General features: G+C 43.2%; 1 protein-coding gene across 2 annotated transcripts in view; it reads left to right on the top strand.

The window, feature by feature from the left end:
• Positions 1-5,726: 5,726 nt before the first annotated feature.
• Positions 5,727-20,290, top strand: part of NPL (N-acetylneuraminate pyruvate lyase) — a 37,785-nt gene continuing 23,221 nt past the window's right edge. Inside the window, exons 1-3 of one of the 2 annotated variants that reach the window (XM_077277605.1) lie at positions 5,904-5,932; positions 9,603-9,708; positions 9,900-9,984. In XM_077277605.1, coding sequence (XP_077133720.1) covers positions 9,917-9,984 — 68 coding nt within the window. In that variant the 5' untranslated portion in view covers positions 5,904-5,932; positions 9,603-9,708; positions 9,900-9,916. Of the gene's footprint in view, positions 5,933-9,602; positions 9,709-9,899; positions 9,985-20,290 lie in introns of both variants that reach the window. The other variant, XM_077277604.1, reaches the window with a different exon arrangement.

The raw sequence follows: 20,290 nt of genomic DNA, 5'->3' as shown, positions 1-20,290 counted from the left end.
TAAAATGCAACCTTCAGAATGTGCAATGTGAGTCATTCAGTATAAGACTAAACCGCTTATTTTACAGTTGAAATATTTGTGTTATTGAGACTTCATGGTCCGCAAAAACTTTGGCAAACATTCTCAGAAAATGTTTTTGATTAACCCTTTGCATATCAGCCTTTTGCTGCCTAAAGGATGTTTTTATTTTTCAGGTCGCAATCATACTGGCCTGATACTTTCCCTCTATGAAATAAAACCTTGTTCTACTAGACTACAAGGATGCTTTTTTCTGCAATATTTTTTCATGAGTAACTAAATTTTATTCTTTTCAGCATTGAATGTAATTTAATCTTGCTAATCAATTTGTTAAAGGGGTTGTCCGGGCATATGGTATTGATGACTAAAAGGTGAGCAGTGATTTGAAAGTCCCTTAACTACAGTTTTTTAAAGAACTGAAGCCACAATGCTTAAAGGAGTTGTCCATGCATATGGTATTGAAGACCTACCCACAGAATAGGTCATTATCAACAAATCGGTGGCGGGCCGACACCCGGCAACCCCATTGATCAGCTATTATTTGCTCCAGTGGTGGCCAGAGGTAAATGCCATGAATGGAGCTGCTGAGTTGTGCAGCATAGCTATGGTTCGGTAGCCGGTATCGGCAGCAGAGGCCACTATACTTTGACCAGAGCTCCACTCAGAAGCTCCTTTCAAGATGTTTGAGCCCCGCCGATCTGCTATGGATGACCTGTCCTATTATGGATAGGTCATCAGTACCTTATGCCCAGACAATCTCTTTAAGCTTTTTGGCTTCAGTCCTGTAAAAAAAACTTGCATCTAAGGTGCCTCCAAACCGCAAATTACTCTTTAGTTTATTTCTTTGATTTGATTCCTCCAGCACAATTGTAACCAACGCTAGTGAGATTAGGCAGTAGTGCCATGAATCTCAAGGAGGGGAAATGTTTTCCAATTAACTGTACAAAAAATAAATTAGGGTTAGATTTCTTATGAGAGTTATGAAAGAAATACAAAGCAACAAAAGATGCTGCTATAGCAAGTATTTAACATTAATATTTACACTAAGGATTGTTAAAGGGAACCTGTCACCCCCAAAATCGACGATGAGCTAAGCCCACTGGCATCAGGGGCTTATCTACAGCATTCTGTAATGCTGTAGATAAGCCCCCGATGTAACCTAAAAGATGAGAAAAAGAGGTTACATTATACTCACCTGGGTGGGCAGTCCGATCCGATGGGCGTCGCAGTCCGGTCCGGGGCCTCCCTTCTTCATAGGATGATGTCCTCTTCTGGTCTTCACGCTGCGGCTCCGGCGCAGGCGTACTTTGTCTGCCCTGTTGAGGGCAAAGTACTGCAGTGCGCAGGAGCCGGGAAAGGTCAGAGAGGCCCAGCGCCTGCGCACTGCAGTACTTTGCTCTGCCCTCAACAGGGTAGACAAAGTACGCCTGCGTCGGAGCCGCAGCATGAAGATCAGAAGAGGATGTCATCTGATGAAGATGGGAGGCGCCGGACCGGACCGCCACACCCATCAGACCGGACCGGGACCGCCCCTGGGTGAGTATAATATAACCTATTTTTCCTCATCTTTTAGGATACATCGGGCGCTTATCTACAACATTCCAGAATGCTGTAGATAAGCCCCTAATGCTGGTGGGCTTACCTCACCCTCGATTTTGGGAGTAACAGGTTCCCTTTAATTTTACCTTGTTCCTGTCTTTTTAACTGGAAGTGTGGGTCCCAAGTCTGCAGCTATGTCTTTTGAGGTCAGTTCTTTAATGCTTCAGCAATCTAGCAGGTGCAGGTCGAGTCTCTGGCTGTTGCAAACAATTGAGGATCCAGCAGAGAAGACAGAAGAGGTTTATTACCTCTTCTGCCTTCTCTCTTGCTTTCTATACAGAGCTCAATGAGCACAACGTAGTGAACAGGATAATGTTGATGCTTCTATTTGACCTTGCAATTACATGATCGCTGGGTGTCTGCTCTTCATAGAAGTCATAGCACATCTGTTAGTAAATAGCCATTGTTTTACCTGCAATTGGGGCTTCTATGGATGCCACAGTTAGGAGTCGTTCACAAAACCATATTTTCGGTCCGAGCGCCATCAGTAAAAAAAACCCAGAAGCCTCTCAGACTACATTTTTTACAGAACGAACCTGCATGTGAAAAAATTGCAGCATGCGCTAGTTTCTTTTGTAAAATGAATGAGACTCGACTATTCAAGCCCATGGGAGCGCAAAATAGAAAATCAGATGACAAAGCCAGTATAGCGTCCAATTTTTACAAATACATTGCGATTCTGTAACATGGGAAACTGTAAATGGTCTTGCAAATTTTGCTACTGCAAAAAAAAATTTGCATATGGATGACAAGTTAGAAAATAATCTTCCCATTCTTCTGGATGAAAAGCTGAACGATTTTTTGTGCGCTGGTGTGAACCTACCCTTACAGTGAAAAAATACATACCGTAATTAAAAAAAAGAAAATGTTCCTTGAGATCTTTTATGCCTTATTGGGGGACGTATTAGGTAAACCTGTAACTCAAAACAAAACATAAGAAAAAAAAACACCTTAGGTATGTACATTTTGTAGAGCTCTGACACAAAAAAGTTATAACCTGAAGAATAAATTCAATGGGCACGCTGTCAGGATTCTACGGTGTCACCGTCAAGAAGGGTCGGTTATGTGACAGCAAGTATGCGATTTGCCTACTACTGGCTATATCCGACTAGATGCACTCAACCTCAATCAATCCACTTATCGACACGTGACAAATCAAGCATATTTGCAGTTACGGGACTGCTCGCTCTTACCAGCAGCACCGAAGAATCCTGACAGCATGCGGTGCGCACACTGTAAGGGTTCAGAAGTCTGCTCGGGGAACCTATCTGCACTTTTTTACATACATAAGTAGTGGTTTGGCTATGTAAGTGCCTGTATACCAATAAAAATGATACGGCCATTAGTGGGAAAATTGGCATAAAAAGCATATGCAGATCAGGCTGTACATGCGCTGGGCACGAGTCAATGCATTTAGACTGCTTACTCCTAGCGCACGGCCACTCCCCCAGTGCTCTTCCATCCTGATTTGCATATGGGTCCTACCCTAGAATTCTTCTCACAAGCACATCAGATCTCTACAAAAGGGAGTTTGCTTTTTTTGTGGGACAAGAACTTGTACAGATGTACCACAAGTTTTTTGGTAAAAATGTGCTGGCACGTTCGCTTTAATTTTCTTTTAAATTCAAATCATTTAAAGACAAGGAAACAGAATACCGCGATCTTGGGTAAGTGAGTCTTTACCATCCACGTCCAGGAGGAAGAACTCCAGTTTGTTTTTGAATCTTCCAAGGTAGTAGCTGGACTTGCCAGGTAGAGAGAGAGACTTCACTATTCAAGGCTCCTGGAATTACACCTGCTCTGTCCTACTCTGAGGATGTCTTGATGGTGAGAAGTAAACTAATCTAAACTAAAGTAAACTAGCGTGAACGTGACCTGGAAGAGAAGTTGTGGGGGTTCATGAAGGAGAGTCTGGCTCCACTTCTTCTGCAGACAGTCCTCACGGGTTTGATAATGGTTCCCCCATGCAGGGACGCCAACATACTCACTGCCGCAGCCCCGCGGTTACCTCCCCATCTCTCGCCATGTCTTCTTACTTGTCTGTGCACTAGCTACACAGCCTTCCTAGTGACGCTCCCCTGCTCTTAATGGGGCAGCGCACGTAGTTTGATAATGCCCTCAGCCAATAAGATGGGAGGTATTTGGTGTAAAAGGCACCCTCCCCAATAGGGAAGTGCCTGAGCAACGTGCTGCCATTAGTGAGGGTTTGTGCAATTAGTGAGTTGCCAGATCCCAGTCCCTGAATCCCCTGGTCCTTGCGCGGCCAGAGCCTGAACCCAAATCCCTGGTCCTTGTGTGGCCAAAGCACGAAACCCAAATCCCTGGTCCTTGTGTGGCCAGAGCCTGAACCCAAATCCATGGTCCTTGTGTGGCCAGAGCCTGAACCCTGAAACCGCATCTAATGGCACATGAACCCAAAACCGCACCGGGGGTATCTAAACCTCAAACCATTCAGTCTGTACTAGAACTTGCACCTGAGTCAGTCCAGGTTTGAGTTCCTGAGTCCGTACTGTCAGAGCTTGTTCCAGGATCTGAATCCAGCTGTTTGTGACTCCATGTCAGTATCCGTTCTGTTTGAGGATCCAGAACCTGTGCAGTCTGAACAGAGTCCATATTCTGTCTTGCTAAATTACTCGGAGTCCAGTCTGCCAGCATACCTGTGCCCAGGGGTCAGCAGCTGCAGTACCGGGGACTGCCTAGGAATGGTACCTGGCGGCTACCTACCTACACCTTAGTCTGAAGCCACCAACAAGAGGTCCAGTGAACACCAGGTAGCCGCTTAGCTTCGCCCCTCCTAGGCAAGCCTGACCCCATGGCCACCACGTGCACCACCTGCAAGCGTGACAAATATTCTACTATGGCCAAGTAAGTCATCTGCATATGTATACACAGTATATATATATATATATATATATATATATACACTCACCGGCCACTTTATTAGGTACACCTGTCCAACTTCTTGTTAACACTTAATTTCTAATCAGCCAATCACATGGCGGCAACTCAGTGCATTTAGGCATGTAGACATGGTCAAGACAATCTCCTGCAGTTCAAACCGAGCATCAGTATGGGGAAGAAAGGTGATTTTAGTGCCTTTGAACGTGGCATGGTTGTTGGTGCCAGAAGGGCTGGTCTGAGTATTTCAGAAACTGCTGATCTACTGGGATTTTCACGCACAACCATCTCTAGGGTTTACAGAGAATGGTCCGAAAAAGAAAAAAAATCCAGTGAGCGGCAGTTCTGTGGGCGGAAATGCCTTGTTGATGCCAGAGGTCAGAGGAGAATGGGCAGACTGGTTCGAGCTGATAGAAAGGCAACAGTGACTCAAATCGCCACCCGTTACAACCAAGGTAGGCCTAAGAGCATCTCTGAACGCACAGTGCGTCGAACTTTGAGGCAGATGGGCTACAGCAGCAGAAGACCACACCGGGTACCACTCCTTTCAGCTAAGAACAGGAAACTGAGGCTACAATTTGTACAAGTTCATCGAAATTGGACAGTAGAAGATTGGAAAAACGTTGCTTGGTCTGATGAGTCTCGATTTCTGCTGCGACATTCGGATGGTAGGGTCAGAATTTGGCGTAAACAACATGAAAGCATGGATCTAGCATGGTGTACCTAATAAAGTGGCCGGTGAGTGTATATATATATATATATATATATATATATATATATATATATATATATATATATATATTTCAAAATCAGACAATTCCAGAAAACAAGTCTTTGTGCAATATGGAAGTCCAAAGCTTGGCTTCTTTCTATCACGCCCATGGCTTCATATTATATTACCGCAGACTACGCTTTCTGAGATTACTCACAAATCCTACACACATGATCCTGGCGTCAGATAATCAGCAGGTTTCTTTACTCTCACTTCCTTCACACACACAAAAAAAAAGTCTTGGTAAATCAGAATTTTTCCTGGAAAAGTTCCAGATTTCCCTTCAGGTCTCATGAATTAGAGCAAACATCCCTGTCACGTGACACAGAGAGCTACTGGTCAGTGGTGCACAGCATTGTGGGAGTTGTAGTCTGAGGATGACTAGCATGTAGTAAGCTCTGTGGTCAGGCCTATCTCATAGCTTGTGCACAGGTTGGGAACCCTCCCACAGACTCTCACATCCCCCCACACATCACACAGGGAGGGGCTGCAGCAATTCTGTAATTATGGGATCTGACAAGCAGAAGCAGGAGGACTGCTGCTCCCAGCATGCAGCAGGAGGGAGGATGTCATGTGACCCTAGCCTATATCACTCAGCTCCAGGGCTGTGCAGGGCAGAGACTGAGGAGGCTGCTGGCAGCACAGGTAGGGTAAATGGTGCTTCCTGCAGGGGGTTAGGATGCATCTTATTGATGAGGTGGTTTTCATTAGAGCAATATAAGTGTCAGTATAAAAGTGTGATTGGTAAGGAAGGATCTGACTGCAGGAAATCACCCAAAACAAAGAGGAGTGATGGCTGATTGTAATGGTCAGGATTGGGAAATCAGATGAAGAAACCGCTGTGTGCTCTGTTGTTCTATTGCAAATGTGCTCGCTTTACCTGTACGACAGGTTTAACGAGGAGGTTGTGCATCGCTAATAATGATATACGCCAACGTATTCCACAGCGCTTTACAATTAAGCAGCGACACGCATATAAACAATAAAAACATTACACTATAACGCAGAAGGAGCGAGGGTCCGTCTCACAAGCTTACAATCTATAGGGGGGGACACGATAGGTAGACCTTGCTTTTCCTGTACGGTCCAGCCATCATTATAATAAATGGGGCATTTCAAATTGCATGATTCGGTCATCAGCCAGGATCTAAGTGCAGTTACCAATTGGGGGTATGGAGGGTGTGGACACAGATTAATAGAAGGGACCAAGTTCTGAGTAAGATTTAGAAATCGGGAATGTGGGATTATTAAATTGGTGAATTGAGGTGATAGGCTTGTTTAAAGGAATGTTTTTAAAGCGCGCTAGAGGGGGGCTATTAATCGGATCATCTGGGGTAGTGCATTCCAGAAAACTGGCGGAGCACAAGAGAAGACTTGGAGATGGAGGTGCGAGGTTCAGATTATGGAGGATGTTAGCTTTGGATCAGTTGCAGAACAGAGACTACGGGTAGCGTGATAGACAGATATGAGAAAAGTGGAGGGCTTTGTGGGTAACAGATTAGTTTGTATTGTATTCTGTAACTAATGGACAGCCAGAGTAATGACTGGTATAAGATGGAGGCATCGGTGTAGCAGATGGACAGAAATGCGACCTTGGCTGCCGCATTCAGAATGGATTGGAGAGGAGAGAGTTTGGTCAGAAGGAGACTGATCAGTAGAGATATGCAGTAGTCCAGACGAGAATGAATAAGAGCGACAGTAAGAGTTTTTGCAGTTTCAAAATTGAGAAAACGTCGGATTCTGGAGATGTTCTTAAAGGGAGCCTGTCAGCAGGATTGTTCTCAGTAAGCTACAGACAGTGTCAGGTCAGCGCCGTTATACTGATTATAATGATACCTTGGTGATGAAATCCGTCTTGTGGTTGTTGTTTAATCTTTATTTTCAGTTTTGAGTTAATGATATGCCCGTGCTCCGGGGCGGCCTGTGGGGGGGGGTCTTCATGTGGTGCTCTGATTAGGTATTCATGTGTATAACTTCTGACGGGTCACTGGTCCCTCAATGACCTGCCCCCTAGTTTACATAATGAATATTATATATATTTTTTTAAAATCCCCTTCTACAGGCAGGCTCCGGAGGCGCCATGATCGTATCCATAATGTGCATATATGTTAATATGTCCATCTTTTTCATGGTATCTATAGATTCCTTGTCCTGACCAAGGGGGTGTGTATAGGGAAAGCAGAAGCGGCAGACTTACCCAAGCCCTGGTGCCCCTCTGCCACCTTAGAAGACCCCACTATTATAAATGGTGCATTTTCTGTAATAGATTTTGCATTACACCTTAACTAAAAAAAAAAAAAATTGTTTGTTCCCATAGTGTCACTAGTTGCGTTTGCGGCATTGTGTTTCTAGGAAGGCGGATGGAGTAATTGTGCAGTCTCAGCATATCTGTATCCTTCTTCCTCTGCTCTAAAAGGCTGAACTAGAACTGGATGTATAAGTCACGCTGTGCTGACCTCTTGTTCTCTGCACACAGGCTGGTTACTCATCAATATCATTAAATTACTAGTAAACCTTATTAAGAAATTTTATAGCAGAGGAATGCCGGCACTCAATCATTAGTTGAAGCAGTTGTATGCCACCCGTTCAGTCTTTATCAAACCACCATCAACCATCGGAGTACAGGTGCATACCATAAAAGCCTTTGTAAGAGCAATGTCCAAAATAGAAGAAAGGGTAGCGCTCACCCTCTGATTAAAATGTCATTCAGTCATCTAGTATTGGGTTTGGGTTCGGGTTCAGCGGGAGGAATGTGGTGGGTTTCATTCGTTGGGTTTTGCATGGGTAGTTGTTAGGGAAACTTGAGGGTCAGGAGGGACAGCCGACGAGGAGTGGGGGCGCCATATCAATTTTAGGGTGACAACCTCCACTGTCAGGAAGGGCGAGCTTAATAGGAGCCCGTCAGGGTCACTCTAGGAATTTATACAATCATTTGGTACATTCTATGTGTACAACTTTACCCAACCCTGGTGTTGGTAATTTACATTATTTTTTGAATTTTATGATGAGTATTTTAATGTATATTTAATAAAATGTATCTTTTAAGGGTTTTTTTCTCGTTGTGGTCTACCAGTAATTATACCCTTTAAAATATCTAGTTTGGTGTTGTTGGGTTTCATGCATAAGGGGAAGTGACGAGGGATGCATTTACATACAAGTGAACACCCAATAAACGATATTGTTACGTTCCACCTGCTGACACATATTACACCGTTAACATACAACACAAATTAAAAACAATTCATTGAGATATTAAAATGCCATATGTTACAGTTGTTATATACAACCTTACCTATAAAAAAAAAAAAGTCATGTCAAACTTATCATTTAACCCTGCAGGACTCTGCGCTCTTGTGGGGAGAATCCATCTAGATTCTCTCTGCAACAGAAGTCTGTGGAGATCCCCGCCTTGCCTTGGCAGTTGGACTCTTTCCAGACCTGCAAAGGTTAATAACTCTGGATTACCCCAGTGGACCTCTTGCATATGGTCCTTCCATCTTCTGGAGCCTTTGCCTGTGACAATTGACCTAAAGTGTCCTGGTGGTAGGAACAAAGATCATGCTGGCCTCAAGAACCCTATGGTCCACGGCCGTTAGTGTATATGAAGAAAGGTTAATGATGCTGTTACTGTCTGATCTATTTCTAGCCCAATTGCTCTGTCCACACAAGTGATCCAGTGCTACTTTTGTGTGTCACCGTTCAACCTCGTAGTTGGTACCGGGTGTCTCTGCTCTCTACACAAGATGAGACATAAGGAGATGATGTGGAGGCTAGTGATGTACGAGACCCTCCTCTCCCTGTATGTTCAGGGATCTCCCCAGACTTCTGTTGCAGAGAGATCTAGGTGGATTTTCTCTGCACAAGAGCACAAAGTCCTGCAGGGATAAGTGATAAGTGTGACATTACTTTTTTTTTTATAGATAAGGTTGCATATAACAACTGCAGCATATGGCATTTTAATATCTCAATTAATTGTTTTTAATTTGTGCTGTATGTTCACGGTGTAATATGTGTCAACAGGTGGAAGGTAACGATATCATTTATTGGGTGTTCACTTGTATGTAAATGCATCCCTCGTCACTTCGTATAGTGAGCGAGAGAAATACTACATATAATCTCCCACCACCATTTATTCCGCAGTATAATCAGAAAAATTCGCAAGAGTGGGGTTTTAAAACTTAACTTTTACTAGTTTACACATAATTTTATAGAGGTGTTGAACATCTTTTTTAGGAACTGACAAGTAAAAGTTAAAGTTTTAAATCCGCACTCTTGCTAATTTTCCATCCCTCGTCACTTCCCCTTATGCATGAAGCACATTGAGCGTGAAACGGCCATCACTTCCTGAAGTCCACCACATTCCTCGCTCAGAACCCGAACCCGCTATTACATGCCTGGATAAAGAAAGTTTTAATCGAAGGGTGAGTGCTGCCTTTCTTCTATTTTGAACCTCATTAAGAAGTGTGTGATATATTTTTGAAGGTGGGCACATGCTTTGATTTTTAGCTGCAGGGTGTGAACATGGTTGTGTTGAACTTATGTTATTTTAGTAGTTCAGTTTCCTCATTTTATAAAAAAAAATTCTGAAACTTTTTTTTATTTTTTTTTTTAGTTTCCTTGAGCAGAATAATGGCATCTGATGGGAAGAGACTGAAGGGCCTGGTAGCTGCCACTTTCACACCAATGAATTTGAACTTGTAAGTTTCAAACTGTTAAGACCTAGACCTGTAGTAGCGATTACCAACCATTGATAACAATTATGGGCCCTAATTAGCTTTTAATGGAGCATGTGCCAATGCGTCCCTACATGCCCTCTAATCTTGGCAGCAGGGAGCCAGTATAATAGAAAAATTATCAAACGGGTACATGTTAAAGCCGATGTCTCCACTTAATAGGCTGCACTATGGAAGTATATTCCAGTAGTTATAGGGCCAAAATAGCACAAGAATTTACCTTAAAGAAGTTGTCCACTACTATAACCTTTTTTTTTTTTTTTCATCTTGCTATTATGGGCCACTGAAAACATCTACTGTGTTTATTTTAGCAATATTACTTTTTATCATGCTGTAGCAGCCCACTTTAGTGCTGGATTCAGCTCTCATGGGGTTAATCGACAACTTCCTTTCTCCTGAGTTATTGTGCTCTAATACTACAAGTTCCATGATGCATTGCACTGTCCTCTAAGCCCGAACTTAGCACACCCACTCCAAAACACACCCCAACCCCTCCCTCCTCTCCCTCCTCTATCTTCAATCAGATTTGTGATGTCATTTCTGTCCAACCTCCTCTTTTACATTGTCCAACCCACACTCCATTACACACAGATAGAGGGATAGATAGATAGATAGATAGATAGATAGATAGATAGATATGGGATAGATAGATAGATAGATAGATAGATAGATATGGGATAGATAGATAGATAGATAGATATGGGATAGATAGATAGATAGATAGATAGATAGATATGGGATAGATAGATAGATATGGGATAGATAGATAGATAGATATGGGATAGATAGATAGATAGATAGATAGATAGATAGATATGGGATAGATAGATAGATAGATATGGGATAGATAGATAGATAGATAGATAGATATGGGATAGATAGATAGATAGATAGATATGGGATAGATAGATAGATAGATAGATAGATATGGGATAGATAGATAGATAGATAGATATGGGATAGATAGATATGGGATAGATAGATATGGGATAGATAGATAGATAGATAGATAGATAGATATGGGATAGATAGATAGATAGATATGGGATAGATAGATAGATATGGGATAGATAGATAGATAGATATGGGATAGATAGATAGATAGATAGATAGATATGGGATAGATAGATAGATATGGGATAGATAGATAGATAGATAGATAGATAGATATGGGATAGATATGGGATAGATAGATAGATAGATATGGGATAGATAGATAGATAGATAGATAGATATGGGATAGATAGATAGATATGGGATAGATAGATATATAGATATGGGATAGATAGATAGATATGGGATAGATAGATAGATAGATATGGGATAGATAGATAGATAGATAGATATGGGATAGATAGATAGATAGATATGGGATAGATAGATAGATAGATAGATATGGGATAGATAGATAGATAGATATGGGATAGATAGATAGATATGGGATAGATAGATAGATAGATATGGGATAGATAGATAGATATGGGATAGATAGATAGATATGGGATAGATAGATAGATAGATAGATAGATATGGGATAGATAGATAGATAGATATGGGATAGATAGATAGATATGGAATAGATAGATAGATATGGGATAGATAGATAGATAGATATGGGATAGATAGATAGATATGGGATAGATAGATAGATATGGGATAGATAGATAGATAGATATGGGATAGATAGATAGATATGGGATAGATAGATAGATATGGGATAGATAGATAGATATGGGATAGATAGATAGATATGGGATAGATAGATAGATATGGGATAGATAGATAGATATGGGATAGATAGATAGATATGGGATAGATAGATAGATAGATATGGGATAGATAGATAGATAGATAGATATGGGATAGATAGATAGATATGGGATAGATAGATAGATAGATATGGGATAGATAGATAGATATGGGATAGATAGATAGATATGGGATAGATAGATAGATATGGGATAGATAGATAGATATGGGATAGATAGATAGATAGATATGGGATAGATAGATAGATAGATATGGGATAGATAGATAGATAGATAGATATGGGATAGATAGATAGATATGGGATAGATAGATAGATATGGGATAGATAGATAGATAGATATGGGATAGATAGATAGATATGGGATAGATAGATAGATATGGGATAGATAGATAGATATGGGATAGATAGATAGATATGGGATAGATAGATAGATATGGGATAGATAGATAGATATGGGATAGATAGATAGATATGGGATAGATAGATAGATAGATAGATATGGGATAGATAGATAGATAGATAGATATGGGATAGATAGATAGATATGGGATAGATAGATAGATATGGGATAGATAGATAGACAGATATGGGATAGATAGATAGATAGATATGGGATAGATAGATAGATAGATATGGGATAGATAGATAGATATGGGATAGATAGATAGATATGGGATAGATAGATAGATATGGGATAGATAGATAGATAGATATGGGATAGATAGATAGATAGATATGGGATAGATAGATAGATAGATATGGGATAGATAGATAGATATGGGATAGATAGATAGATAGATATGGGATAGATAGATAGATATGGGATAGATAGATAGATATGGGATAGATAGATAGATATGGGATAGATAGATAGATATGGGATAGATAGATAGATAGATAGATATGGGATAGATAGATAGATAGATATGGGATAGATAGATAGATATGGGATAGATAGATAGATATGGGATAGATAGATAGACAGATATGGGATAGATAGATAGATAGATATGGGATAGATAGATAGATAGATATGGGATAGATAGATAGATATGGGATAGATAGATAGATATGGGATAGATAGATAGATATGGGATAGATAGATAGATATGGGATAGATAGATAGATATGGGATAGATAGATAGATATGAGATAGATAGATAGATATGGGATAGATAGATAGATAGATAGATATGGGATAGATAGATAGATAGATATGGGATAGATAGATAGATAGATAGATAGATAGATAGATAGATATGGGATAGATATGAGATAGATAGATAGATAGATATGGGATAGATAGATAGATAGATAGATATGGGATAGATAGATAGATAGATAGATAGATAGATATGGGATAGATAGATAGATATGGGATAGATAGATATATAGATATGGGATAGATAGATAGATATGGGATAGATAGATAGATATGGGATAGATAGATAGATATGGGATAGATAGATAGATATATAGATATGGGATAGATAGATAGATATGGGATAGATAGATAGATATGGGATAGATAGATAGATAGATATGGGATAGATAGATAGATAGATAGATAGATATGGGATAGATAGATATGGGATAGATAGATAGATAGATAGATAGATAGATAGACAGATATGGGATAGATAGATAGATAGATATGGGATAGATAGATAGATAGATATGGGATAGATAGATATGGGATAGATAGATAGATAGATAGATATGGGATAGATAGATAGATAGATAGATAGATAGATATGGGATAGATAGATAGATAGATAGATAGATAGATATGGGATAGATAGATAGATAGATATGGGATAGATAGATAGATAGATATGGGATAGATAGATAGATATGGGATAGATAGATATGGGATAGATAGACAGATAGATAGATATGGGATAGATAGACAGACAGACAGATACAGATATATCTATGTCTATTTCCATAGGTACGGTATGTCCATATCCATGTTTCTAAACCCCTTCACCCCCTGGAGCATTTTTGTTTTCGTTTATCGCTCCCCTTCTATCCAGAGCCATAATTTTTCCGTCAATATGGCCATGTGGGGGCTTATCTTTTGCGGACAAGTTCTACTTTTGAACGACACCATTGGTTTTACCTTGTCGTGTAGCAGAAAATGTGAAAAAAATTCAAAGTGCAATGAAATGGCAAACAAAGTGCAATCCCACACTTGTTTTTTGCTTGGCTTTTTTGCTAGGTTCCCTAAATGCTAAGGCTGTGTGCACACATTGTGAATTTGATTGCAGATCCGCAGCGTTTTTTTGCCGCACTGAATTGCATCAAATCTGCAGTGTAGTGCACAACCATTGTAAGTCTATGGGAGCCGCAGACTTGTTGTGCACATGCTGCGGAAAAGGCCGCACCAAAACGCAGCTTTTTTTTCTCGCAGCATGTCACTTCTTTTGTGCGGAACTGCAGCGTTTCTGCACCTTTAGGCTATGTGCACACTCTGCGGCCTGCTCTGCGGGTTCTCCCGCAGCGGAATTGATAAATCTGCAGGGATAACCGCAGCGGTTTTGCCCTGCAGATTTATCGCGGTTTGTTCCGCGATTTCCGCTGTGGAATTACTCCTATACTATTGATGCTGCATATGCAGCAATATGCAGCATCAATAGTAATGTTAAAAATAATAAAAATTGGTTATATACTCACCCTCTGACGTCCCGATCTCCTCGGCGCTGCACCCGGCGGTCCAGTTCCAAAGATGCTGTGCCGAGAAGGACCTTTGTGACGTCATGGTCATGTGACCTGGGCGTCATCACGGTCATGTGACGTGCAGCGCTGAGAGGTGAGTATAGCATCATTTTTTATTTTAATTCTTTTTTTTTTTACACTATTTATGCTTCCCAGGGCCTGGAGGAGAGTCTCCTCTCCTCCACCCCGGGTACCACCCGCACATTATCCGCTTACTTCCCGCATCGTGGGCACAGCCCCATGCGGGAAGTAAGCGGTTCAATGCATTCCTATGGGTGCAGAATCGCTGCGATTCTGCACAAAGAAGTGACATGCTGCGGAATGTAAACCGCTGCGTTTCTGCGCGGTTTTTCCCGCAGCATGTGCACAGCGGTTTGCGGTTTCCATAGGGTTTATATGTTAATGTAAACGCAATGGAAACTGCTGCGGACCCGCAGCATCAAAATCGCCGCGGATCCGCGGTAAAAACCGCTATGTGTGAACATGGCCTTAGACTTTAATTGAGTCGGGCACATCCGCCGCAGAACCGCAGATGTAAAAAAGATCTGCAGTTTTGCTGCGGATGTGGGTCCGAGAAACGCTGCAGCTCGGGAGGATGGAAGTGTGTGGGCGGTGACGGTGTGCGTCTATGTGTGGGCGGGCGGGGTCTGCGGGCTGTTCGGATGTGTGCGGCGCTGTGCGGGACTGTTCAGGTGTGTGCGGGGGCTGTTCGGATGTGTGCGGGGCTGTGGGGGGGGTCTTTTGGGGGGGGTGTGCAGGCATCATCCGATGGAACTACAAGTACGCAGCATACAATCTGCAGCTCATTTGGATGTAATCCGGACAGTGGACACACACCCTACGCTATCCATACATCTATCAATAGATATATCTATCCAGACACATCTACAGATAGATATATGAATAGATAGATGTATGCATCTATAGATCTATCTATATGTAGATCTGTCTATCCATTTCATCTATCATCTATCTGTCTATCTGTGTGTTTAATGGAGTGTGGGTTGGACAAATGTAAAAGAGGAGGTTGGACAATAATGACATCACAAATCTTTTTTTTTGTTCAATAATACATCTTTATTTACCTTTCAAAAACGCACCAAAACGCCTAAAAACAGCGCAAAAACCGCAACAAAAACGAATTAAAAAATGCATCAAAACCGTGCAAAAAACTGCATAAAAAACGCATCAAAACTGAAAAAAACGCATCAAAACCGCACCATAATTGCATCAACACTGCACCAAAAACTGCATCAAAACTGTGCAAAAACCGCACCAAAAACTGCATCAAAACCACACCAAAACCACACCAAGAACTGCATCAAAACTGCACCAAAAACTGCATCAAAACCGCACCAAAACTGCAAACTGCACCAAAACTGCAAAACTGCACCAGGTTTTGATGCAGTTTTTGGTGCAGTTTTGATGCAGTTTTTGGTGCAGTTTTGATGCTTTTTTTGGTGCGGTTTATGCCCAGTTTTAATGCCGTTTTTGGAAATAAGTAAATAAACGGAAAATGTGCATGATTTGAATGGAAACATGCATGAAAAAAAGGATTCCAAGGCCGGATTCATCATTTCACAGCTCAGTTTCATAGGTTTTTTTGCCGGATCCGTCGCTGTGCGTTTTTTCGCCGGACAGAAAAAGCGTTCCTCTGTATGTGTTTTCCATCCGGCGGAAACAGCTTTTTTGACGGATCCGGTAAAAATCGGATGAAACGTGTGGCCATCAGGCGCAATCCGGCGCAAATACAACTCTATGAGAAAAAAACGGATCCGGCAGAAAAAAATGGATCCGTTTTTTTCAAAACTTGCCGGATTGTGCTTCACGGCAAAAACCTGATGTGTGAAAGCAGCCAAATATATGGATAGATACATCTATGTTTCTATAGATATATCTATCTATAAATAGATAGATATATCCATAGATATATAAAAGAAAGGCCGATGTTTCTAAGGCCTCTTTCACACTAGCGCCGTGCACTGCACATCGCAGTGCGTCGTTGTGGAGAAACCCATAGACTTGTATTAGTGAGGGATCGCGATGGATTGCCACACGTCGCGTCAGTCGTGCAACGGATGCGTCGTGTTTTGGCGGACCGTTGGCATGTCCCTCGCGTCTGCCATTTTCTACCGCGCATGCGCGGCCAAAACTCCGCCCCCTCCTCCCCGGACTTCAGAATGGGCAGCTGATGCGTTGAAAAACTGCATCCGCTGCCCACGACGTGCACAAATTTCACAACGTGCGTCAGTATGTAGGCCCGACGCATAGCGATGGACCGTACCGACGCAAGTGTGAAACAGGCCTTAATGAGCGTTTAATTTAATAAAGAAACAGAAAAAAACGGCGTGGGCTCCCGCGCAATTTTCTGCGCCAGAGGGGGAAAGCCGACGGCCGGGGGCCAATATTTGTAGCCTGCTATGAATATCAGCCCGCCGCTGTCTGCGTAGCCTTTACTGGCTATTAAAATAGGGGGACCCCCCCAAAAAATAACGTGGGGTCCCCCTATATTTTATAGCCAGAAAGGCTACGCAGACAGCTGCGGGCTGATATTCATATCATAGCCTAGAGAGGGGCCATGGATATTGGTCCCCCCCCCCCCCCCCCCCGGCTACAAATACCAGTCCGCAGCCGCCCCAGAAATGGCGCATCTGTAAGATGCGCCAATTCCGGCACTTAGCCCCTCTTTTCCCACTCCCGTGTAGCGGTGGGATATGGGGTAATAAGGGGTTAATGTCACCTTGCTATTGTAAGGTGACATTAAGCCGGGTTACTAACGGAGAGGCGTCGATAAGACGCCTAGCCGTTATTAATCCAATGCTAATAAAGGGTTAATAAAACACGCAAACATTAGGAAAAAGTATTTTATTATTCTTCATTTAACCATACTTAACATACTTCAGCGCCTGCAAAAAACGTAAAATAATAAACCGGATACTCCCTGTCCGCCGTAGTCCAATTAATAACGAGTGTCCCACGACGATCTCCCCTATAGAACAGTGACATCGGGTGATGTCACTGCTCTATAGGACCCTCAGTGACACACTGACAGGAGACAATGGCTCCTGCAGTGCATCACTGAGGTTACTATAGTTCACTGGTCTCACTTTATGGCAAAAAGCTGCGTGGGAACTTTCTCATACAGCATGCCATAAAGTGAGACTAGGGACTATTTTCTCACAGGGGCGTAGGAATACATTGTGGGGAATACATTGTGGAAGGATACCTTCCTCCCCTCATTGTGTTCCTGGAGCCCCTGGAGAGTGGTTGCATCACCTGATGCTCCTGCTCTCTACGGGAGATCGTCGTGGGACACTCGTTTTAATTGGATTTCTGCGGATCAGGGAGTATAGTGTTTGTTTATTATTTTAATATTTTTTACAGATGACAATGGCTTCGGGGATCAAAGTGACAAGTGATGGTGAGTATGTACTCTGTTATATGTACTGTATGTGGCATGTCGCATGATGTAACATGTTGCATGTTGTCGCATGCTGCACGTCGTCGCATGGCGCATGTTGTCACATGCTGCATGGCGTCGCATGGCGTCGCATGGCGCATGGCGTCGCATGCTGCATGGCGTCGCATGCTGCATGGCGTCGCATGCTGCATGGCGTCGCATGGCGCATGGCGTCGCATGCTGCATGTCGTCGCATGCTGCATGTCGTCGCATGCTGCATGTCGTCGCATGCTGCATGTCGTCGCATGCTGCATGTCGTCGCATGCTGCATGTCGTCGCATGCTGCATGTCGTCGCATGCTGCATGTCGTCGCATGCTGCATGTCGTCGCATGCTGCATGTCGTCGCATGTCGTCGCATGGTGCATGTCATCGCATGCTGCATGTCGCATGTTGTTGCAGGGCACATGTCGTTGCATGGCGCATGTCGTTGCATGGCGCATGTCGTTGCATGGCGCATGTCGTCGCATGGCGCATGTCGTCGCATGGCGCATGTCGTCGCATGGCGCATGTCGTCGCATGGCGCATGTCGTCGCATGGCGCATGTCGTCGCATGCTGCATGTCGTCGCATGCTGCATGTCGTCGCATGCTGCATGTCGTCGCATGCTGCATGTCGTCGCATGCTGCATGTCGTCGCATGCTGCATGTCGTCGCATGCTGCATGTCGTCGCATGCTGCATGTCGTCGCATGCTGCATGTCGTCGCATGCTGCATGTCGTCGCAGGGCACATGTCGTCGCAGGGCGCATGTAGTCGCATGGCGCATGTCGTCGCATGCTGCATGTCACATGTCGTCGCATGCTGCATGTCTCGCATGTTGCATGTTGTTGCATGCTGCATGTCGTCGCATGGTGCATGTAGTTGCATGGCGCATGTCGTCGCATGGCGCATGTCATTGCATGGTGCATGTCGCATGCCGTAGCATGGCGTATGTCGCTGCATGGTGAGTGTCGTCGCATGGCGCATGTCGTCGCATGGTGTGTTGTATGTATGTATGTATGTATGTACTGTATATGTGTATTTTTTTTTATTACATTCAACACATTAGCCGGATGATGGGACTACTACTGTCCCATCATTGGCTATGTGTCACTCACTGCCACTGTAGCAGGCAGAGCCCGATGGGACTTGTTGTCCCATCGGACGATGCCTGCACACACACACACACACACACACACACACACACACACACACACACACACACACACACACACACACACACACACCCCAGCACATACCGGTCCGCACAGCGCCAGCGCCCGGGACCGCACAGCGCCGGGGACCGCACAGCACCGGCGCCCGCCCGCCCTCAGCACAGCCCCGCAGGCAGCCTCAGCCCCGCCCACAGCCCAGTCACTCTTTATGAGTGACTGCTGTCTGTGGAGCCTGGGGACACGCCTGCTACTGACGTCACGTCAATTTCCAGAGTCTGGAAATTGACGTGACGTCGGCGGAAATGAGCGGCGGCTGAAGCCTGGGGGTCACGTGACCCGGACTCAGGCACCAGCATAGCGCCGCTCACAGGCGAAAACGGCTAAAGAAGGTAATTACACAAATCATCAGGGGCCCTGGGGGGATACACAGGGGGGTTAATTGAAAGTAGTGGACAACCCCTTTAAGTCCGGTGTGTTTGAGATTTGCCCATGTCTGTCTTTCCTCGCTTCCACCCATCATGGCTGTGATTGACAGGCTGCCATGTGTGCATGTATAGACAGCAGCTTGTCACCCACTGCAGGGAGTGGTGGGTGAGTGCTTTCTGCATTAAACTCCTAAACACATCTAGCAGCAGAGGGGCACAATTATTGGTGCCTTTTGGGCTATCATCAGTACAGATTTGTAGATGTAATATTAAAGTAAGCAAATAGATCTGCTTTAAAGACTATGGTCACCTTTACACTGACATTATTTGCTTCTTAAATGTAAAATTAAGCAACATTCTAAAGAGTCTTCACTGAAAAATTGTTTACCACTATAGAATCCTTAGATCAAGGAGTACAACAGGAGTCTCTAGGTACTACAGAAGGTAATATTTTATTATGCAAGTAAATAAAGTGTATACAGTATACATAGAATAAATAAGCATCAAAGTGCATAAGGATGGAACATGTGGATAACCATCGGTGCGAGTCTATCCTTAGAAAGTGCAAAGCTGCCAAAAACGTCCATTAATAGTCAGGCTCGTGGGTAAAGCATATCCTACAGCATTATGTAAACAAAAGACAGCGACGCTTACCAAGATGGGACAGCGGGCACCGGATTGGATCCAATGTACAGAGCCCCGACGCGCGTTTCGCTTCTTCCGGTGGTCTTGCTTTCTCAAGGG

Source organism: Ranitomeya variabilis, chromosome 8 (assembly GCF_051348905.1).
Source record: "Ranitomeya variabilis isolate aRanVar5 chromosome 8, aRanVar5.hap1, whole genome shotgun sequence".
Classification (NCBI taxonomy): domain Eukaryota; kingdom Metazoa; phylum Chordata; class Amphibia; order Anura; family Dendrobatidae; genus Ranitomeya; species Ranitomeya variabilis.
Note: the sequence above shows the minus strand (reverse complement) of the source record. Positions and strands in the feature narration are given on the sequence as shown.